The 24,283-nt window shown below is 42.9% G+C and overlaps 1 protein-coding gene across 10 annotated transcripts in view; it reads left to right on the top strand.

The window, feature by feature from the left end:
* Positions 1 to 17,123, top strand: part of SLC4A8 (solute carrier family 4 member 8) — an 89,047-nt gene extending 71,924 nt beyond the window's left edge. For 7 of the 10 annotated variants that reach the window (XR_013521889.1, XM_035256736.3, XM_002752480.8 and 4 more), the window contains 3 exons: positions 5,702 to 5,793; positions 7,516 to 7,611; positions 9,391 to 17,123. Coding sequence is in view for 7 of the 10 variants with exons in the window: in XM_035256736.3 (XP_035112627.1) it covers positions 5,702 to 5,793; positions 7,516 to 7,611; positions 9,391 to 9,403 (201 nt within the window). In the remaining 3 variants the exon portion in view is untranslated. Of the gene's footprint in view, positions 1 to 5,701; positions 5,794 to 6,870; positions 7,167 to 7,515; positions 7,612 to 9,390 lie in introns of those variants that run through there. The other 3 variants (XR_013521890.1, XM_078336617.1, XR_013521888.1) reach the window with 2 other exon arrangements.
* Positions 17,124 to 24,283: the final 7,160 nt, after the last annotated feature.

Below are 24,283 nucleotides of genomic sequence, written 5' to 3'. Positions count from 1 at the left end.
TTTTTGGGTTTGACAACCAGTTATTTTTTCCTTTGTCTACAACCAACTCATCGGGTTCATACCTAGAATGTGAATATATGATATGCAGATTCATGGCTTATTAGCAGATTCAGTGGCTCCCATTCTTTCAAAAGGTCTAATTTGACAAATATATAAAACCCATTATTTCCTAGAATGTTTGTAATGTATCTAAATGCAAATGGTGCTGTGGTTGGCACCATGCAAAGATAACTTGCATAGGACTTTCTTTTTTCATTTCCCTCAGCACTTGGCATCTTGTCAATGGACCCTCAATAAATGGCCTATATATACAAAGAAAGAAAATGTAGCAAAATGAAAATACCAGACCAAGAAATGAGTGAGCTGGGAAGTGTTTCCAAATACAGTTAGTGCCTAAAATAGTGTCCTTTGAAAAAACTTTTTAAAAGACTTTTTGTAGGCCAGGAACAGTGGCTTATCCCTGTAATTCCAGGGCTTTGGGAGTCGAGGCAGGAGGATCACTTGAGGCCAGGAGTTTGAGACCAGCCTGGGCAACATAATGAGACCCTGTCTCTACAGAAAAAAAATCAAAAGAATTAGTTGGATGTGGCGGCATAGACCTGTAGTCAGCTACTTGGGAAGCTGAGGTGGAAGGTTACCTTGAGCCCAGGAGGTCGAGGCTGCAGTGAGCAGTGAGCATGCCACTGCACTTCAGCCTAGGCTGAGTGAGAGCCTATCTTGAGAAAAAAAGAAAGACTTATTTCCCCGTAATATGTTGAACTTTAAAAACCTTGTATTTCTAAATAAGCTTCAACAATTGTAAAATATAAAATCAATGGAAGAAAACTTTAAAGAGAATATTGATAGAATTCATTATGGAAAATGTGATGCTTTCAGGCATCCAAAGCTCTGTACACAAAATTTTAAAATAACAGATAAGTTGAGACGTGCTAATATCATTACTATTCAAATAATTCTTATAAATTAATAACAGTAATATGAATTTGAAATGAGCAATGGACATATATAATTTACGAAAGAAGAAATACAAATAGCCAGTTGCCTTATGACAAAAATGTCATTCTTACTAATAATCAAAGAAATGATTGTGCAGCATCTGGATTTTATGAAATGAAAATCAGTATTAAAAAATAAAAAAGTGATTGCTTCTTGGCCTTTTAGCTAAGATCAAGTGTAAAAAATAAAAAAAAATGAAAATTTAAACACGGAGAATACACTTTTTAACTTGTCGAATTGACAAAGGTTTTTAAAAGATAAAAGCAAGCGTTGTCAAGACTGTAATTCAAATGGGCTTCTCATACACTAAAAATGGTAATAAAAGTTGCATATATCTCTTTAGAGGGCATTTTAACCATAGAGTCTTAAAAATGTATATGCCCTTTGGCCCAGTAACTCTAACATTTAAATTTATCCTGAGGATATAATTAGCAATGTAGACACAATATTTAAATTGTGGTGGCATAAAGAAAAAAGAAAAATTAGAGTAAATATTTTCCAATAGAATATTGTACAACAGTTTAAAAATAAAATTAAAAAAAATTCTTAATGACATGTGCTGTAATCCCAGCTACTCTGGAGGCTGAGGTGGGAGGATCGCTTGAATCTGGAGGCTGAGGTGGGAGGATCGCTTGAATCTGGAAGCTGGAGATTACAGTGAGCTGAGATCACACCAGTGCACTCCAGCCTGGGCAACAGAGACAGATCCTGTCTCAAAAAAAAAGAGGCTGGATATGGTGGGTTACACCTGTAATCCCAGCACTTTGTGAGGCCAAGGCAGGCCGATCACCTGAGGTCAGGAGTTTGAGACCTGGACAACATGGTGAAACCCCGTCTCTACTAAAAATACAAAAAGATTAGCCAGGCATGTTGGTGCATGCCTCCCAGCTACTCAGGAGGCGGAGACAGGAGAATCACTTGAACCCGGGAGGCGGTATTTGTAGTGAGCCAAGATCACTCCACTGTACTCCTGCCTGGGTGACAGAGCAAGACTTGGTCTCAGAAAAAAGAAACAAAGAAAAGATATGTGGATATGTTTCTGATATTTTATGTGAAAAACATAGAGAATATAAAATGGAGAATACAGAAAGAATGTCAATCTCACTTTCACTAAAACATATAAACATATCATACACACACACACATACATGCATGTATGCATGCACACCCACCCCCCACGCACACCCAAAAAAGATTTGAAGAAAATAGACCAAAATGTTTATTGTGGTTCTCTATATCTTTCTAGGCAGTAAGATTATGCATTTTTTGATTAATTTCCTTCTTTCTTCCATATTTATTGAATCCTTAGTCTGTTGTCACTGTACCAGACACAGTAGTATACAGGACAGCGAGAGTCCCTGACCGACCCCATGGAGCTTACATTCTCATGGAGGAGACACCATAAACAAAGAAAGAAATATATATTTGTTTTCTTGGTTATAGTGCTATACTTTTACATATATATTATGTAAAATTTTAGGTAGTGATATGTTTTAAGAAGGTAGGAGTGAGGGAGTTACTTTGTTTAGGATGATTAGAAATGACACTTCTGAGGAGACATCTGAGCAGAGACCTGAATAAAGTGAGAAGCAAATCATGAGACTATCTGAGAGTAAGAACATTCCAGGCCAGGAGTACAGAAAACACAAAGGTCTTGAAGGGAAGAATGAGCTTGGTATGTTTGAGGAAAACCAAGAAATCTAGTAACACTGGAATGGACAGAGTGGTAGCAGGGAGACCAGCTAGGAGGCTGGCAGCAGCTCAAGCAAAAGGGGAGGGTGGCTTAGGCTAAGGAGAGGTGCTGAAAGTGGCTGAATTGGGTACTTGTTTGAAGATAGAGCTGACGATTTTGCTAATGATGGTGGGCATGAGTGAAAGAGGAATCAAGTATGACTCTTAGATTTTTGGGCTGGACAATTGAATGAATAATTGTGCTATTTATTAAGATGAGGAAGACCAAGGAGAACAGCAGGTTTAGGAGGAAAATCAAGAGATCTCCTTTGGATGTTAAGTTCGAGGTGGCTGGTAGACATTACATTCCTTATTTTCCAAAATTCTTGAAGTAAGCACGTATTTGTTAACACCTGTGTTACTTTATAAAATTATTTTAAAAGCTAAAAGAAAAGAAAAAGATGAAGACTTGTCCCCCAGAATTTATCCACCTCATATCCAACATCTATGTTCATTTCTTTGTTATTTTCATTTTTTTGACATAGTTTTCATATAACTATGATAATTATATAATTGTGAGTTTATATCTATATATATGGCACATATATATTCTGATTTTCCCCCTCAACCTGATTTCATAAGACACTTTCATGTTTCTATTTGTCTATATCATGATCATGTTTTTTAGATGGATGTATAAATGTCCTATAGTATTATCTCATATTTAATTTCAATATTTTTGTTAAAATTTTTAACTGTTTTAGGTTTTATTATTAATTATATTACTTTAAACATCTTTGTACAGATAGCTTTTTCTCTGTAATTATTTTCTTCAAATTAGTTGGATTATTTTCTAAGCAAACATTTTATTACGGATTTCTAAAAAAAGTTATTTTAGATTCAGGGCCTGTGCAGGTTTGTTACATGGGTATATTGAGTTATGCTGAGCTTTGGGCTTCTGATGATCCTGTCACCCAAGTAGTGAACATCGTACCTGAAAACCCTTCCCCTGTCTTCCCCGTTTGGAAATCCCCATTGCTTTTTGCTCTCATCTTTGTGTCCATGTGTACCCAATGTTTAGCTCCCCCTTACAAATGAGAACATGCATTATTTGGTTTTCTGTTCCCACATCAGTTCACTTGGGGTAATGGCCTCCAGCTGCATCCACGTTGCTGCAAAGGACATGATTTTGTTCTCTTTATGGCTGTGTAGTATTCCATGGTGTATATGTACTGCAGTTTCTTTATTCAGTCCACCATTGATGGGTACCTGGGTTGATTCTATTTATTTGCTGTTGTTAATAGTGCTGTAATAAATACATGAGTGCAGATGTCTTTCTGATAGAACAATTTATTTTCTTTTGGGCATATACCAAGTACTGGGATTGCTGTGTCTAACACTAGTTCTATTTTTAGTTCTTTGAGAAATCTCCAAACTGCTTTCCACAGGGCTGAACTAATTTGCATTCCCACCAACAGTGTAGAAGTGCTCCTTTTTCTCTATGACCATGCCAATGTCTGTTATTTTTTGACTTTTTAATAATAGTCATTCTGACTGATGTGAGATGGAGTCTCTGTGGTTTTGATTTGCATCTCTGATGATGAATGATGTTGAGCATTTTTTCGTATGGGCCACGTGTATGTCTTCTTTTAAGAAGTGTCTATTCATATCCTTTGCCCTTTCACTTCTATGTTTTAATAACACCCAGGCTGAGTCCAACAAAGAACGCAATCCCAACTACAATAGCCACAAAGAAAATGAAATACCTAGGAATACACCTAATCAAGAATGTGAACGATCTCTACAAGGATAACTATAAAACATTGCTGAAAGAAATCAGAGATAATTCTCTGAAAAAGAAATCATCTCTGATTTCTCTCAGCAGTGTGTTGTTTGTTCATTTGTTTTGAGATGGAGTCTTGCTCTGTTGCCCAGGCTGGAGCGCAGTGGTGTGATCTCAGTTCACTGCAACCTCCTGCTTCTGGGTTTGAGCGATCTTCCTGCCTCAGTCTCCTGAGTAGCTGGGATTACAGTGCTTTCCATCATGCCTGGGTAATTTTTGTATTTTTAGTAGAGACGAGATTTTGCCATGTTGACTAGGCTGGTCTCGAACTCCTGACCTGAAGTAATTGATCTGCCTGCCTTGGCCTCCGAAAGTGCTGGGGTTAAGGCATGAGCCACTGTGCCAGACCTTTTTTTTTTGAGACACTGTCTCGCTGTGTCACCCAGAGGCTGGAGTATAGTAGCATGCTCTTAGTTCACTGCAGCCTCCGCCTCCTGGGTTCAGATGATTCTCCTGCTTCAGCCTCCTGAGTAGCCGGGACTACAGATGTGTACCACCATGCCAGGATAATTTATGTATTCTTAGTAGAGATGGGGTTTCACCATATTGGCCAGGCTGGTCTCGAACTCCTGACCTCGTGATCTGCCTGCCTCAGCTTCCCAAAGTGCTGGGATTACAGGTTTGGGCCACCGCACCCGGCCAGCCTGACCTCTTTCAGCAGTGTTTTGTAGTTCTCTTTGTAGAGATCTTTTACCTTATGGATTATTTTAAACCTACAGAAGTAGAAAGAAAAGACTTATTGTTAATAATTTGGTTATTTGGGTTAGCATCCAAAGAAGAGCCATATATTGCAATTGGTTGATATCTTTCTTAAATCTTTTTAGGTGTTCCCTTTCCATTTTTTTTTTAATTGAAGAAACCTCTAGGACTTCTCACCATTTAGATTTTGCTAAATATGTTCCTTCCCTTGGTGTCATTCAAAATGTTCTTCTGTCCTCTATATTTGTAGTAAATTGGTCATTAGATCGAGAGGTTTATCAGATTGACTTTTTTTAAAAATACTATTCCACATGTATAAATATCTGGTTGTCTCTCATTTTGTGATAACTCAAATCTATGAAAGAAACTAATTATATTCTTCATAATAAATGTGAAATGAAATTAGGTAGAAACTGTGGTGGTAGAAGAATGGGCTGGTGAACTTACGGTCTTACTTGGTCCAAGATATAATGATATTTCTTTTTCTTCCAGGAGGCTGAGAAAATGTTAGAAATTGGGGGAGACAAGTTCCCCTTAGAGAGCAGGAAGTTATTAAGTAGTCCTGGAAAGAACAACAGTTGCAGGTAAAACTTTCAAACACCAAGGAGTTTACTTTTTTGGTTATTCTATAAGTGTTCTTACAGAACACTGGCTTTGTGGTAGTGGCGATGTCACAAATGCAGCTCTAGCATAAAGGGCTAAACATTGAGCCTCCCAGTTCCACCCTCTGAAAATACCTTTTCCATCTCATTGTTTATTGAATACCTGCTATATACCAGATACTATATCAGGTTCTGGGAATCACAAGGAGAAGAGAGGTAAGGAAACCAATGTACTGAGTGCCTCCTTTGTGCTGGGATTGTGCTAGAAGGTTTACTTATGTTTTGTCAGTTAATTGTACTGATATGAATATCACTACCCTCATTTGTACAAGTGAAGAAACTAAGTCTTAGAGGGTTTTAGGTAATTTTATCCAAAGTTATAATGATGCTGAGTAGAAAGATTTGGATTCAAACCCCATGGTCCTTCTTCTATTCCTTAAACCAGTGCTCGTTTGCCTTTCTTTGCCACCTTCCAAAGATGAAAAGGATGTGGTCTTTATTTCCAGAGAGTTCTCAGCCTAGTGGGCATGAAATTCCAATGTGTGGGCAAGCTTTTGGGGATAGGCAGAAATAGTCAATGTTAGCTTGGCTTGTGGCATCTATAGTCCTGGGAGCAAGGAGGAATTGAACTGGGATCATGAAAATTCCTTACTTCTGCCAATGATTTTAGCCACTTCCTCTATCAAACCTATTCATCATCACAAATGACAGGAAGCTTAATTGGTGCATTTGTAGTTTTATTCCTGGCGTCTTGTTTCTGAGTTGGAAGAAGTATACAAAGGCTGAAAAGTCTAGCGGTCAAGAAGGGGCAGAGAAGGAAGAGAGCAGGATATCTGGGTCATTCAGATCCTGAAAAATTTACTGCTGAATCATTGAGTTGGTTGTGGCTTATACTGTGGGGGAAATTAGGACAGCCTTTTTCTTAATAATAGTCTTGGTTCTTAATAAACTTTCTACAGTTTGTTTTGAAAGGAGCCATGAGATTTGAATTATCTGGTGGCAAAGTAGGAACAATGTTTCCTTTTTAACAGGATGCTGCCTCTTCTTTTGTCATTTTAGAAGGAGATAATCTGGCTTGCAGAAAACGTCAAACTACTCTGTCTCTAGGAAACCAAGAGCTGGGTTCAAGGTCTTGATTCTCTACTTGCTGTTGTTTGACGCTGTTGTTTGACCTTGGATAGTCACTTAGCTCCAAGAGCTTTCGTTTCTGCACCTTCAAAATGAGGATGTTAATAAACTCTGTTGCTGTGATAGTTAAGATATTAGGAAAGTCCTTTGTGAACTACGAATAGAAGAGATTTGGCTGTGTATATGGGAAAATGAATGAAAAGTGCCTGGCACACAGCAAGTGCTCAGTAAGTGGTAGTTCCTGATGCTTCACTATTGATAACGTAGCATTGTCATCAGCATCTCCAATGAGGCCTTTCGAAGGAGTGCACAACTGGGGATAGGATTGGCTGCCACCTGGCACACCAGCCCAGCCTTCAGCACCACCTCATGGGCCACCTTGCCTCTTCCCATTCCGACCTCAGTGGCTGCAGAAGAAAGATCAGACTCCATCTTGTTCCCAGAGTTCCTGAGAGCTGTTAGCTGGATGGTCTCAAACCCCATCTTTTCCCTTCTGGTGGGACAGTGATCATTATAGACTGTGCTATGTATTTTACTTGTATGTCTGACATTCACTGTCCTAATCATTGATTTCAGATGTGACCCGTCTGAGATTAATATATCTGATGAAATGCCTAAAACCACAGTCTGGAAAGCTCTCAGTATGAATTCTGGAAATGCAAAGGAAAAGAGGTAAAGACAACTGTAACATCTGATTTTTATTTATTTCTGGCTTTTGACAATGGCAATATTGAAGATAAAATGTGTTTTAGTTGTAAAATGGAATTTGTCTCATAAATAGCACTTCCAGGAATTGCCACTAATCCCATAAGAATACCTATAAGCCAGTTGGGCATGGTGGCTCACACCTGTAATCCCAGCACTTTGGGAGGCCAAGACGGGCGGATCATGAGATCAAGAGATCGAGACCATCCTGGCCAACATGGTGAAACCCTGTCTGTACTAAAAATACAAAAATTAGCTGGGCACGGTGGCAGGCATCTGTAGTTCCAGCTACTTGGGAGGCTGAGGCAGGAGAATCGCTTGAACCTGGGAGGTGGAGGATGTAGTGAGCTGACATCGCACCACTGCACTTCAGCCTGGCAAAGAGTGAGATTCCATCTCAAAACAAACAAACAAACAAACAACAACAAAAACAGCTACAAGCCTTAAAAAAGTAAAAATGTTTTCTAAATATTTGGTCACGGTGTTTTTTTAAGCAGCCTGTTTATGCAAGTCCAAAATCAGGATAGGATTATTTTGGCATATAAATTTGCTTTGCCTGTTGATTTCCTTTAATCTTCTTTCTAGTCTCATTTCAGAATCTAAAGGGCATGTCTCTGGTTACTGCAACCAACCACACAAACAAGAAAATGGCTAAAATATTCCGATAGTGTTGATAGTACTGAGACATTCTTTAACCTATTTAACTTGTTATATATGAGAAATATATTTGAAATATTAAATTGTAACTTTTATCTTTCTTTTTTTGTTTGTTTGAGACAATCACTCTCTGTCTCCCAAGCTGGAGTGCAATGGCATAATTTCAGCTCACTGTAACCTCTGCCATGCGGCCTCAAGCAATTCTTCTGCCTCAGCCTCCCAAGTAGCTGGGAGTACAGGTGCATGTCACCCCCACTGGCTAATTTTTGTATTTTTTAAGAGACGAGGATTTACTGTGTTGCCCAGGCTTGTCTGGAACTCCTGGACGAAAATGATTCTCCCTCTTTGGCTTCCCAAAGTGCTGGGATTACAGGCATGAGCCACCACACCCAGCCATAACTGTTCTTCTGTTTTGAAACCAAATACGGTATATCATTTGCTAATAGCATAGATCAACCTTAGTCAGGTTAATGAAGACAGTGGAAGAGCTTGAGGCATTTTTGCCTGCATTGAGGTAGGCTATATGCCCAAATTTCTTGAATAATTTAGTCCAAATACCATTCAAGTATATGTAAATAACTGAACACAAAATCTGAAGCCTTCTTAAAGTCAACTTTTCTAGTTAAAAAAACAAAAAGCTAGCAGTGAGGAGACCTAGTCCTTCTCTTAATTCCATGTATAACTTGGCAGACCACTGTTTCTGGCATTCCGTTTACTCAGCAGGAAAATGGAGATAATAATAACTAACTGTCTCACTCCTGAGGCTGCTCCGAGGAGAGACTGAAGTGCACTGAGAAGTCACAGCCACCAGTGGGTGGTAGTGGTGATTTATGTCTTCATCGAATGGGTTAAAATAAATCTCTGCTGAATGTGAGTGAAATATAGAATCTTGTTTCCTTCAGAGGAAAATCCAGGCAGCTGTCGAAATGTATAACGCACATGGTTATTTTTAGTTGAGAACTAGTCTACTTGTAAATGAACTTAAAATATAGCCAGATCCAAATTGTGGTGACATCTTCAAAGTATTGTGTTAAAAGGAGGAATGAATCATATGTTCCCTTTTCGTCTAATTGTAACACTTTTATTCAGTCTCTTCAACTAAGAGTCTTTGCTGGGATGGAAGATTTGGGCCATGTGGTGCCTCAGAGAAGTTCTGGTTACAGAGAAAATGGTGAGTGTCTCAGAGAAGAAGCAAGACCAAATCTGGCCCTGTCCTTGGTCATCTCAAAGCCATGCCGAAGCATTCAGTTATTCTTCGTGTGCACTGGAGGGCATCCAGCTATCCCCATACCAGCAGCCAGTCGCCAGATGTGAATGTGGAAGCAGAAGACCACTTCCTGTTGGTTCTTCTCCTCTTCTTCCTTCTTTTTCTCTTTAGAATGGCCACCATTGAAGACGTAGCTTCCCATTTTCCAGACATTTTCTCTGAAATTTTCTGCTGGCCTGCCAAGCCATATGGATTCATTCTGCCACTGAGGAGTCCTTCAGTGAGGTCCCTTTTCCTAAAGGATGGAGTGGGTAGTAGGAGGGGAACAGAGAAGAAACTCTCTCTGGCTCTCCAGTGTTCTTAGTGTCTGCAGGCTTCTAGGCAGCCCTGGGCCTTGATTTGATTACCTCCCCTGGGGGATGCTGGTCAGACCCAGAGGTTGTCAGGAGGTCGTCTACCAGGAAGATCCATGATCTGGGCATTGGCAGTGCCTGCTACCACAGCCAGGAAGATGCCTCTGACCTGGGTGCATCTCCATCATTCCCTAGCAGCAGCCTGCATTAACTGGCAAGAACCTTGGATGATACAAGGGCCAAGAAGGGACATTTGAGTTGTTTGGCTTAGATAGGAAAAGAATCTGGGGAAAATCAATAGTAAGTGAGGATGAGCAGCTACTCTTGGTTTTCAGTGAGGATAGAGTGAGAGATTGAGCTTAGATTGCAACAGAAGGAATTAGTTTAGATACCAGCCTGAAGATTTGTCATAGTGTCTGCTTTCTAGATATCTGGGAAAGATTTGGTAATAGTGTTTGTGAATAGAAAGGAGGATGTGATGTTTTTATTGCCCATTTTGCGGGACCGTTTGACTTCTTGCTGCTGTCTCTTGAGGATATATTCCAATTCCATCCTGGCGAGATCCAAGTGCTTATGTACTGTCTCCTTAGCTGCCTTAGTAGTGAACGATCATCAGTTCAATGGACCAAAATCACTTTCAGCCATGTGGTTTCTTCATCATCATGGATTTCTTTTGGTTGGCAAACATTCTGGTTCTGAGATGCAAAAAGTCACACTAGGAAATGAACTGTAAGTGGTGAAATTAGTTTTGGTATTTAATTTAAACTACATTTATGGTTTTCTCTTCTCTTCTATGTTACAATGAATGTGAAGTATTTGAGATCCAGTGCTTAGAAACCTTTCCCTCCTTTGTGCACAGAATGTAACTAGCAAGCCCATTAGCGCCCAGAGAATCCTATCATGTTAGTTTCCCATCCTGGAAAATCTTTGTAGAGTGGGAAGTTCCCTGATGTGTTTTTCTTTCTTAGGTGAAGGATTGGTTATATCAGTTTATTGAATTTTGCATTTCTTAAACTCTTAAAATATACTAATGTATTCTAGTCTTACTCTAAATACCGTTGATATTAAGGGAATTCTGCATTTCTTTCATATTCCCTATCTCATAGGGCCACAATTATTTTAATACAGAGATGATTTTCAAAATATTTAACAACTGGTATAGGACAGATGCCAACCACTCATAAGGGATGCCTGCTGTAAACAAGCAGTATGTATGGTTGTACCAATGCCTATTGGCTGAACGTTATGCTACTTTCAGATATTAAAATGATGTCCCTTTCAATCGTGGGGATTCTTCCTGTTTTGTCTCATTTCTATCACAAGGATGTTTTGGGGACAGCCTTAGCTTGCTTTCACATATATATATATATACATATATGTGTGTGTGTGTGTGTGTGTGTGTGTGTGTGTGTGTGTGTGTGTAGTGCAGACAGGATAGGACATGATTATTTGAACTATATGGGCATTAAAATCTCCATGAGCCAAAGCTTCACATTTTATCACTTTAGGGTAACTGTAATAATTGTACTCATTTGCCTACCTAATTGGGAAAAATTAAAAGGCAGCCTGTCAGTAGGGTAAGCTTTCTTGCAGACTTTTCCCTTGTCCCTTTCTGACTGCTTCCTTGAACTTGCCTCTTCTTCATCTTCATTGTTCCCTGAGAATATCCCCGCTTTCTTGCTCTATCTTGCCCCTCCTATCTTTTCCTGCCACCTGTGTGTGGGGAAGTTGATGACCATTTCACCTCTTCCCCTAGCCTCAGCACAGTAAGGAGTGTATCAAAACTGGGTGACAGTATCACTCAGAAGAATGCCTCTCCTAATACACTCATGTCTTGTGCTGCCTGACTGCTCGAGAGGAGGAGCCTTCATTAACTCTGTGTAGTGTAGGTACAGGACCATGTGTGCACTTTTGGGTACTTCTCAAGCCAGACCCTCCCAGATCACTGCACCTTAAGAATGTGAGCTACTTTTTAAAAAATGTGGTTTGGTGTGTTGTTGAGGTAAACTTGTTGGGGGACTGTGAGTGAAGATGGGAAAGGACTGGGTGGTTTTGCCATGAGGTGATGGCTGGGGTTGGCGCTAATGGTTTGCATGATCCTGGCTCTGTGGGTGTGGTGCTCAGTAGCCTTGGTATAGTTGCAGGTCACCTTTGTGCATGGTGGTTACCAGTCACTCTAGGGATTGTAGGTCCCAACAGTGTTTCAGCAGCCTGCACAGCTGGTACGAGGACAGCTGGAGGAGGGTCTCATATCCCTGCAAGTGATGCAGGACAAAACTTCCCAACAGGAGGTGTCCCTTGCATGGCTCTCGAATGCACGGGTGACATATCAGTTTGAAGTTTCTTGACCTGTCCATCAAGGATTTTGATTTTTTTCTCAGTTGTGCTTGTTAATGTGTCGAAGGCCAAGTGCACTGCATCAAACTTGCTGTCTGTAAGATGCTAAAGTCCTTTGATCAATCCAGTGTTTCAGTCAGGTCGCTACTGACATCAGACTTGGCTTTGTCCCTTCTCTTTCTTTTCATTCAAGAGACTTTAAGGGTAAACTCTTCAGTTGAAACTGTCTTGGAAGTGCAGGCCTCCTCCTGTGTGGCTAACGAAAGAGACGGCACCAGGATCTTTCATGGCAAGTGCTCAAGGGATGTGGGTGGTTTTGTGTAGTCCGGTCCTTTTGATCGTGGTGATTTCCTGTCATCCTCATGGTCTGACATTGCTTTTCACTGGAAACTGGTTGTAGCCTTCAATTCATTAGCTGATTGTTGGATCTCTTTGTGAGGTTTGATTTTTTTTTTTTTAATCCATGAGTCCCTATGGACCGTTGCGTGTTGCAAATGATAGTGATTCTCTTCTTCTTTTTCTTTGTCTTTAAGAGTTGCCTGGACGATTTCATGGGTCACTCCACATGATTGCAGAATTTCCCATTGCTCGTCTGTAAATGTTGATTGGCTAACCTGTCTGAGCTTTTGGCAGAGGCATCCTTGAGCTTAGTTTCAGGAATTCCTCTGGTTTTCCTTGGTAGTAATTTCTCATGGTGGAGCTTGTTTCAGAGGCATGGTACAGTGCTGTGGAGGCAAAGCAAGGCTGTTGTAGTGATTTTCATATATCCAGATGACAAACTGCCTTTGCATGGGGAAACCACACGGGATTGATGGCATCTCTGAATTTGGGGATTTCATCAGTTACCCCTGGAATTAAAATGAGTGCAGAGTCAAAATCTTTTTTATTTTTTATTTTTTGAGACAGAGTCTTGCTCTATCACCCAGGCAGGAGTGTAGTGGTGCAATATCGGTTAACTGCAACATCTGCCTCTGGGTTCAAGTGATTCTCCTGCCTCAGCCTCCCAAGTAGCTGGTTCTACAGGTGCCCACCACCATGCCCAGCTAATTTTTGTGTTTTTAGTAGAGATGGGATTTCACTGTATTGGCCAGGCTGGTCACGAACTCCTAACCTTGTGATCCACCTGCCTCAGCCTCCCAAAGTGCTGGGATTACAGGTATGAGCCACCACACCCAGCCCGAAATCTTTAAGAAAGTTACTTATTGCCACAAGTGTTGTCATCTGTGACTTATGAGCCACTAGATGAACCTGAACCATTAGTGGCTGTCCAGATCCTCCAACTTTTTGAGACAGTATTCTAATCAGGGTTTTATGACACCAACATAGGCAGAAACACCAAGCTGCAGGTAATTGATTTGTGTGTCACTGATTCCTGGAGCAGCTTTGAATGCATTAAATCGCTTTTAGCAGACCTTTCACAGGAGTTATCTCTCAAAATCTCTTTAAAGAGCAATAAGAATGTGTAGTGTTGTATGACACAATCCAAGCCTGTGAGTTGCATCATCAGGGATTGTCAGAATTTTATGTCTGTTCCATATCCTGCTAGTAACCAGCTTACAGACTTTCCATCAGGTTGGCTTAGATGTTCATCAACAGGAAAATGTTGCCATAATGATGGTATGAGGCTGCACACAGTCGTTGCGCACATGGTTAGTATGGTATGGCAGTGCTGCACACGATCACTGTACAGAATTAGCAAGGCTGGAATATGGCCCTCTGCTATAGGGGGCATGGCACATGCGACTCATGCTGGAATGAGTAGGAGGCTTTCCTCAATGGATATGGAGACTGATGCGTGCTCCATATCTTGAGGGGGCCTGTCTTGGTTTCCTTTGGTAGGGTCTATCAGCTACTTCTGAAGGCCATACCAACCTTTTTAGGCCATTAAATTTTTCTCAAATAATAGCCAGCCTCATTTCTGCTTCATCTCTGTGGTAGGAACCATTCTGTATTCTTATCTTACTCCCTCCTCTTTGCCAACTCCCCACAACCACCCAACCCGAGTCCTAGCTGCTTTCTTGCTTAGGTCTGTGGCTGGTGATAGTGGCACCAGAGTCAAGGTGGGCAGTGTTTGGGGTAGGAAATGAGTAGAGGTGAAGCAGCAGCAGTGTGTGTGTGTGTGTATGTGTGTGTGTGTGTATGCGCACGCGCATTTGCATGTGTATTTGTTGACAAATGAGAGAATAGCCGTAAGATTTCATTGTTACTTCTAGTCTTTGTACACCTAGCTGGAGGAACATTAAAAAAATATGGCCATTCTCCCATCTAGGTGGTGCCCATCTCAGACTTCTCTGATAAGAGTAGTTTGAGGACAAATACAGATTAGTCTATGGAAAAAGATGTTTAAACTCAGCATGAAGGAGAAACAAATTTTGGAGTGGAAAGCAAGACAAGCAGTTATGTGATTTCCATGCCTACATTTGCTTGGGCCAGGGAAGTGGTCCACCTCTTTCCTGACAGTGGGAGATTTCAGAAACAGTTTGAGTTTTGGCAGGCCAATGTCCTGATAGGCTGGTGTAGAGAGGGAGGAAGGGAGGGAGGCCAGAGATTAGAGAAAGTGATGATTAGGATCTTAGCTCTAAATGAAAAGAACTGGACTTACTAAATCGGTGGATTACTTGCTAGCCATAACTTTTAGGGAAGGGGAAGTCTGGAGAGAAGGTGAAGACCAGCAGAAATATACTGTGAAATTGTCAAATATGTTTGATTGCAGAAAACACAGCCTGGCTATTATTGTCTAGATGTGACTTCCAACTTCTGAAGACAGGATTGCCAAGAGATGTGGTCTTTACCACATACAGCTCCTGTCCCTATCTCTTTATGTGTAGAGACTCGCATTTGGGGTAGTGAGTAGTAAACCATATATTTCCAAAAGATGACGTGAAAAGTCGCTGTTTCTCTTTGTCTGGGAAGTGATTGACTTTTAAATTAGTCCTAAATGTTTGATAAAAATCTGGTATATGCTAAGTCTCAGGGTTGGTTGATCTCTCAGGCTATGATAGCTGTGACCTTCAAGAAATCTCTGACTTGGGGAATCTGTAGTTTTTGGTTGTCCAAAAAAGATAGTTCCTAGTCCTACTTTATTTTCTATCCACTCAACTCTCCAGACTTCCCTCATAGTAAAGGAATTCCTGATTCTCCCTGAATCTTCTCTGTTGATTTCCATGTCCATGTTCTGAGTTTTGAGTTTTCCCAAAGCATAGGAGCAGGCTTGGCCTTAGAGCTCCTGGCTTTCTTTTTGATGAGAATCAGAAATGCTATCAATATATTCTCTCTGTCACTTGATCAGCTTCTCTAAATTTATTTTGTAAGGGGGTCAGCAGCTCCTTCATGGACCTCTAGATGGTTGTCTTTGCCAGTTTGTTACTGGGTTTTCCTTGACCTTCTCAGGTTCCCAAGCCACATCCTAGCAGGGCATCTGAGAACCTTGCATTGACCCTCTCAGTCCTTTTGGCTTTCTCCTGGTCATAGGTGTTGGACCTCCCATTAGGTAGAAGTCCTTTGAGCAGAATCAAAATGGCCAAATATGACATCATCCAAGTTCCTCCCTCCTTTACTGTCTCAGCTTTTTCAAGAACTCCTTTCTCCTGTCTTTTCTGCCTTTTCCTCAGTCTGTCTAGTTCTCTTTGGAGGAAAGAAGTTCTTGGTCAGAGGTCCTAAAACCACCACCAGCTGGGGGTGGTGAGAATGATGAGGAGGTTGGACAGTCCTGGGGCTTTTTTGAAAGGGGACTTTATGGTTATTTCCCTTATTTAGGATGAGGGACTAAGAATTCTCAAGGCTTCAGTTTCATCCATATTTCAGTGTAAGCAGAAAAGCACATTTCAAAGCCAAATAGAAGTGACTTTCTATTAAGTCTATCCTTTATGATTCTTGACTCCCTTGGTCTCTTAATATTAATTGTAGAGAATGAGCAGTTGAGTTAATTAACGTCTTTTCATCAGAAAGGAGGGTAATTTTCATAACCAAAAGAGATGTAAAGGAACTATATTACTGCCTGAAGTGTGAAAAGAGGAAAGGGGTGTTATGTGAACCTTTTCAATAGGGAAATTCAGAAAGTGGAATGATTCATCCATAGGCATAATTCTTTTAGGAGATTCTGTGCTCAAAGGGAAGGGAATAGTTTCTGATCCTTCCAAAGAGAAAAGGAATAGCATTTTTCTTAAACCTAACCCAGTTTCAGCATTGGAGAATACAGAACCTTTTCTCTAGCTGATGGCATTCATATTTCTTGAGAGAGATAACCTACCCATGGTACTTTTCTGAGCCCAGCAGAAATCAGCAGAGCTTGGGCTTCTCTTAGCAGGTTTACAATTGACTTCGACTTGCAGGCTTTTCATATGTGCAATAATGTTGGAAACAGAAGCACCAAACTGATTGTGCAATTACTCCTTTTGTAGAAGAGGCCAAAATCCTCCTCCTCCTTCATTTCTCCTATATTCACTCCTCCAGGATCATAAAGCCTCCCTCTTGTTTATCTGTGTCTGTCTGTCTGATTGGTTAGATTTGGCTGCTCTTCCAAGCTAATGGTGTCAGGTGGAGAGCAGAGCAACCTTCCTCAGAAGGGGACAACTCGAGGTGCTGGTACATTTCCCTTGTTTTCTATGTTCTTCTTTCTAGTGGGTCTCATGTAGAGATAGAGATATTTTTGTTTTAGAGATTCCAAAGTATATATTTTTAGTGTAAGAAATGTACCCTCTCCACACTCCATGATGTAAATAGAACCAGGAATAAATGTGTCATTGTGATAATCCCATAGCAATTTGTGGTAGGAACAAGACCCTTTTCCCTCACCACCGAGTCTCATGGTCTGTGTCTGTAACCCAGGGCAGGTAACCGTGACACTGCATCTCACAGACTTCTGCCTGCCCAGATTTTTGTGTGCTCATCTCAACAGATGAAAAATAAAGTCTGTATAAACTGTTTGCACCTGTGGTGTTCTTTGAGTCCAAATGAAGGGGCTGAGCTAATGCTGACCAATTTCAGAGCTTGTGAATGACAGTGTGAAGATGGGGGAGGAAAAGCGTGGTGGCTGCTGAGAGTGCCCTAGAAGGGCTGTGTTCCTCTCCCTGCTGCAGAGCATGAGGAGGCTGTCAGGGCCTCTCTCTTGGGATGGCTAAGCTTGTGTTGGGGGAATAGGACAGCCTGGAAAGAAAGCTTATTCCGAAGATACAACGAGGCTGATGAGAGAACTTGTTAATGTTTAGGGACTCTGCTGCCTAGAAATCCAGATTTTAAAGCTCTGCGGTCACTCCAGAATTGTTTTTTTGGGTCGGGGAGGGGTGTTGTGTTTCTCTTTCTCTCATATCCCATTGTTGGAGACTTAGAGAGGAGAGGGAGAGGGAAGCAATGGAGTGAGAGTAGAGCAGCCAGTGAGGGGGCGAAAGGAAAGGGTGGGGGAGCCAGGCAGCAGCTTTACTGAGTGCCAAGAAAGGCATCCCCTGAAAACGTCCTGAACACGTGGCACCGTGTGGACATATACTACACAGCCAGTGCCAGCACGGCCTGTGGCCTACAGACAGCCCATTAGTTCTGAGGCCTTTTGCTATCTTTTGGCTATTCTTTCCCTCAACAGTGTACACATCATGCCCTTTGTCTCACAGAGAGACACGCTTAGATTGCATTGAGTAGAGTATGGGAAGGCTGCTCCTGCAGGAAACAGAGCCAGTTCTGATGCCTTGGGTGTGGAGGGGCTGGGGTACAGGTGCAGAGAGATGGCATGTATCATTCGCACACCCAGGCTGGTTAAGGATTCCATTAATTGATACAGGAAGAGTGCTTAGAACAGCACCTGGCTCATGGTAAGCACATAGTAAGCAATAAAAAATTTGGAGGTAGGTGATTCCTGGGTTGGTTAATTCAGCAATAATCCTACCAGGGATCTGGTCAGCTTCTCTGCAGTTCTCTTGGTTTTTCCCTCATAGTCACAAGATGGCTCCTGAAGCTTCAAGTATCACATCTGCAGCATAATTTGCAAATGCAGATAGGTTGAGGGGGTTTTCCAGCTTCCCCCTTTCCATCTCCTCCCATGTCATCAGTCAGAACTGAATCACATACCCATCTCTAAGATGGGAAAAGGAGGATGGAATTACCATGTTTGGTTTGGACCGATTAGACTCAATCCTGTGGGGTTGGGGCCATCTTCCTTAACCATTTTGCTGCTCTAATACTTGTACAAAATCAGGATTCTGTTAGCAAAGGATAGGCAGGAGCTGCAAGTGATTACATGTCCTAAAGTGACTGTCAGTGCACCCAGGAGAACCTGCACCACGGGACCTCTGCAGAGCTGGAGCTGGAGTGTAGAGAGCCACGAAACTCAGCAGCAGGCATGACAGGAGGCCAAGAAATTCCTCTGAAGGTCAGTGGGGAGATTTCTAACTCACCAGTAGAAATCTGAGTCCCACTCGACACCAATTACAGAGACTCTCTGGAGGGGAGCCAGGCACCAATATCTGTGAAACCCTCTCCAGATGATTCCTCTGCAGGCTGAGCTGAACATCAGCTGCCATAATGCTCCTCTGCCTTGACCAGGCTTTTCTGTGTCTGCTTCACTTCTAACTCTCCACTCTACAATACTCAGCTCTGCCACAGTGTCAGCTTCTCCTGCCTAGACGATCATAGCCTTAACCACCTCCAGATTCTTTCAGCTTCAACCTTCACTCTTCACAGCTTCATTGCCTCTGTATTTCCAAAGTCAGATTCCCAAGACTGAGAATGCAATTGCTTGTCATTTCTCAGCAGGCCACACTGTAAGTCCCTGGCCAGCCTACGGGTTAGGGGCCTTTGGCTCTGAAGCCACCTTTGGGCCAACTGGGGAAGAGTGAGAGTCAGGTGATAAAGAATGTGGCAGGTGAAGGGTGTTCCTTGTCAGAGTTGCGACTTAAGTTTCCCCTAGAAGGAAAGAAGAGCCAGAGAGACATAGTAACAATGTGTCTAAATTATCTTAGTGATGTCCAAAGGCTGTTCCCTGTTACAGACCTGGCTACAGACTTAGCCCTTTTACCTTTTGCTTGTGTTTAATTACAAGGACACACAGGCACATACTTACAAGAACAACCTGCAAGTCACTGCATTGCTCCCTGGACAGAGCACACTTCACACAGTTGCACTTGTTTGTGACAAGTGGTCACGGATAGAGGGAAGCACAGAGCTTCTCTGTTGGGAGGCTAAGTGCATGATTGAGGCCTTTAGCAAGGACAGTGTATAATATATAACAAGCCCATCAGGAACAAGCCTGCCTGAGTTCAAGTCTCAGCTCGGCCTCCATAGCTGTATGGCCTTGGCCACTTGCTTCATCTGTGCCTCAGTTTTTTCATCTGCAAAATAGGAGTGATAATACTACCTATTTTATAGGTTCAATAAGAAAGAGTCAGTGAATTCCCACGCATGCCAAGGCAGTCCCCTCTCCATGTGCCCTCTGAGCCTCTGGTAGCAGCAGGTCCTCCCTCCTCTTGCCCTTCTGATGCTTGGATTTGCAGCTGTGTGGTGGAGTTGACCCCTGGAGTCCAGGGGAAAGAAGTTGTGGTCACTGTGACCTTTGTCCATGTGGTTTATAGATATTAACTCATGGGAAGAGAGACTTTGCTTGGGCCTCCTAGTCTAAGCCACGTTCTCCAGTGTGACTTCCACCTACATCTTTCATTTGGAGCTAGGGAATGTTTGCCTAAGTTGTAAGATTGTCAGTACTTTATTTGGCCATTGATTTTTGGGACTGGAGGGTGGGAGTGGAAATAGTGCTATACGCTAAAGGGTAGTGACCATTTGTCTATTATTATTGTTACCATAGTCCCCAAAGCCCCTCCAGTCTCTTAGAAATTACACAATGCATTATCATCACCAGATTTACCTATAGCCACAGTAGGCAAGGAGGAAGCACTTTGGCCTTCACTACCCAGGCAAAACAGTAGTAAACCAGTTTTCTAGTAACTTTGAGCTGTGTGATTCTAGCACTAGTTTTGAGTCATAAGGGCCTCCATGTCCACTTCAACAGGTTCATCATCACAGTCATCATCGTCAAAGGCCTGCTTTGGGCATTTCATAACCTACCATGCAGGGTCAAAGCACTTCACTGGGAGAATCACTGGCAGTAGTGGACAGCACCTGTGTTTTGGTTTGGGGTGTGTGTGTGTGTGTGTGTGATGAGCATGTCACAAATACATTCTCTCATCTAATCCTCACCATCTATGCAATGGGCACTATTCCTTCTACAGATGAGAAAACTGAAGCTCAGAAAGGTAAGTCAGATACTGAAGTTCACATAGCTGGTAAGTGGCAGAGCCCAGGGCAAAGCCATGTTTGTTTGTCTGGAATCTGTGATCTTGGCTTCCCCTCTCTGCTAACTCCATAAGGGCTCTGACTACAGGATCATGACTGTGAGGGCTGCATCTAAAACACATACCTGGTATGTACAGAAAAGTTAAAGGGCATACTGAAAAATAAAACAGTAGGGAAATGTGAAATTGGAGAACTTACCAGTTACATCACTTGTGAATAGCAACAGAAGTTGAGAAAGTGAGTAAGAATTCAAATTCTTCTGGAACAATTCAACAAATTCACATTCTAGAATTTGTTCCAGAAAGTATTCATAGAATATGGTAGATATGCAACATTTTTTTTTTTTTTAATGAATGAGCAAAGGAAGTTGTCCCTGCTCCTGAGCAGTCCTGGAAAAGTTTTCCCAGGAAAAACATAGGACTCATTAAGACGTGAAGAACTCAAGCACTGATCAAATATTTTGGTAACCTAAATAAATAAATAAATGTTGATGGCTTAATTGTCACATCATAATTTATTGCATCCGTTTCCCTACTTTGTGCTCAAGGGTACCGTGGTTTCACTGTACCTGACCATGGTCAGACCCCACAGAGATCACTGAGGTCTGTTCAGGGGCTGCTGGAAAAACAGAGAAACCCAAAGCTTGCCCTGAGGAAGAGCTGCTGAAGGAAATGGGGAAGAGACACAGGGAGTGCTGGCAGCTGGGTTTATGTTTGAGGACATGAGTTTTGAAGGGCATGAAGGTGAAATGGGTTCTCTGGGATTTACAGTTGGACTCACATCAAAAACGAGACCATATATGCAAAGCACAGTGGTGAGGCCTGTGGGTTCTGTAGCATCAGGGAGGGGACTCTTGCAGAGCCAGGGAGGCTGTCAAAGAGCAGACAGAGTTGGAGGAAAAGAAGTTATAGATTGGGTCTCACAGGCAGCATCACCATTAACTGACTGGTTTGCTTGCAGTTAAGCGTTTTGTATAAGGGAGCAATTGTGCTTAAAATAGGAGACCAAGAAAAGAAGACCTTAAATACCAGGTTATGGGGTGGGGACTATCCCGTAAGCTCCAGGCACCATCGGAAGGGAGATATGTACTCACTGGTATTTTGGAAAAATTCATCTTGTAGCAGTAAGGGAGAAGAATTGCAAGAGGGAAAAACGATGTAGGTAGGCCAGGGCAGAGCAGTGGTGATGGAGAGGAAGAGGAGGATACAGAGACGAAGAAACAACAGGCCTGCAGCCCGTGTGTGACTGGAAGTGGGAAGCGCACGTGGAGTAAAACAGCACCCCGATGTCCTGCGTCTGAGAGAAAAGCTGTCATGTGAAAGAAAGATTAAGCTCATTTGACAGAGCTCCAGAGGATGTAACCAGGACCAACTTATCTTCTGGGAGGCAAATTTGGGTGCAATGTGAGGAGCTCACAGCTAATGCTGTCCAAGAAAGGAACTGGCTGCCCTGGTACCAGCAAGTGTCCAGGGTTGAGGATGCCAGGAAGCTGCAGGTGTGGGACTTGAGGGTCCATGACTTCAAGACAGGGACAGAGAGGGTGCAGCAGACAGACACTGCCTGGGAGCAGGATGAGAGATGGGAGGGTGGTGACGAAGGAGTGGGTGGGGAACAGATGTCTGCATTAGGAGAAGGGAGCAGACGGGTGCGGGGAAGAAAGCATGGGTGGGATGAGGCTGTCTGCAGTTGAGGCCCAGCAGGTGGATGAGGGCCTCAGCACTTGGAGTCCCCACTGCTTGGAGGCTGGATCTTTGAGTGACATGGGACCCAGGTTTTGTGGGCCTAGGTTAAAAACATAGGGTTTTGGCTGGGTGCAGCGGCTCACGGCTGCAATCCCAGCACTTTCGGAGGCCGAGGTGGGCGGATCACCTGAGGTCGGGAGTTCAAGACCAGCCTGAAAAACATGGAGAAACCCTGTCTCTACTAAAAATACAAAATTAGCTGGGCATGGTGGTGCATGCCTGTAATCCCAGCTATTTGGGAGGCTAAGGCAAGAGAATCACTTCAACCTGGGAAGAGCAAAACTCTGTCTCGAAAAAAATAGCGTTTCATAAAAACACAGGAAAGTATTTTTCATGACTGTCCCACCTCTGGCTGTCATTGTAGGACATCCAGACCCTCTTAAAAGCCCCTAGGGGGGAATGTCTGACCTCAATGGCAACCTCCCTGTGCCAGGCTCCAGTTTCAGCTCTCTGTGTCATTCCCATTGCTTAGTAAGACTCTGTACTGTCACTGGCTCCACCACTCATTGCCCACATGTTGTGTCACTCCACCCTGCACCGGGCCAGTACCCATGTGCTGATGGCATTGGCTCATGGGGGCCCTCAGTGCCACAGTGCTGAGCTGTTTTCCCTGATCTAGGAGTCAAGAGCCTTTCCTCCCACCCCTGCACTGAGGCACCCTCTGCCCCAGTGGATTTCTAGAGCTAAGTTGCCGTGGTTTCTCCAATGGGCCAGAGGGAGAGAGTTCACTGCAAGGTAGCCATTGCCTGGAAGGCCCAGGTCCCACAAAGAAGAGGACCGAGCAGGTTGACCCTTACTGCTAATTATTCCCCCAGGTCCAATCAGTGGAGGCCGGTGTCAGGGTCATTCAGATGGTGGAGGCTGTGAATTAGGGCTGCTCCTAGATGGAGGTGTGGGTAGGACTGGCAATGAGTGTCATCTGTAATATGTTTTGAGTGCTCAGGATGTGCCAAACACTGAACTTTTAAGTGCGTAATTCATCTAACTGTCACAACAGGAGGCATTGTGACTCCTTTTATACAGGTGTGGAAACTAAGGTTAAGAACAGTTTAGTATTTGTATGATGTACAGCCAGTAGATGGCAGAGCTAAGATTTCAACCTAGGTCTTTCTTAGTCCAAAGCACATTTGTGCTCAAATATATATCACTGTTCTGACCACACCGGTTTAGCTGATCTAGTTTTCTAGGCCAAGAAGATCACTTCGAGAGCTAAGTATTTGGTTTGGCCATATCTGCACTGACTTGTCTATTGAATCAACAAATGATGGAGCACATGCTCTGTGCCAGCCCCAGTCCCTCATGCCTAGGCCACAGTGGTGAATAACTCAGAGTTTCCAGTCCAGAAAGGAGCAACCAAAATGAGTGTGTTACAGTGAGGAAGAGGCCGATCTCACTAACACACAGTGCAGAAAACCTTTGTATGGGACCCCTAGACTGATGGTTGGCCACAGAGCCCTGGCGGGGGGAAGTCAAGAGATACAGTTCTGGTTCTGGTCCTCACTCTGCTCATTACTAGCTTCAGTGTCCTTCTCTGGACTCCAGTCTCCTCACGAGGGGACACACTAAGATGGCTTCCAATATCCTCTGAGTCTATAATAAGGCCAGGAGTTGCTTGGCAGGATCCTCCCTGGGCCTTAGGTATGCTGAGCCAGAGCCACAGAGGTGTAACGAGGAAGGAAGATTGGACAGATGTGAGTCCAGGGAACCATGCTCAGGGGCCCAGAGACATTCAGGAGGGTCCAGGCAAGCTGGAGTCTGGATTCCAGCAGGCGAGACCTGGAGGCAGCAGCACCAGGAGGAAGAAGCCCCTCAGGACCTAGACCTTCAGGGACCCTGTTAGGGCAGACTGGTACCCATGTCCCTGACTGGTCTCCCAGCTCTGGCATATTGCCATTGATGAAGGTCCAAAGTAAAGGGTTCGCATAGTTGTCAATCCCTTGCCTAGAGAAAGGGACAGCTCCATTCATCTTATCACTCAGTCACAGACACAGCTTTGCATGTCCTTTAATGAGTTATTGGAAAAATCTAACCAGAGAGAATCTGCATTATGTTACTGCAGAGATAAGCCA

Source organism: Callithrix jacchus, chromosome 9 (assembly GCF_049354715.1).
Source record: "Callithrix jacchus isolate 240 chromosome 9, calJac240_pri, whole genome shotgun sequence".
NCBI lineage: Eukaryota > Metazoa > Chordata > Mammalia > Primates > Cebidae > Callithrix > Callithrix jacchus.
This window is presented reverse-complemented; position numbering and strand designations above follow the sequence as displayed.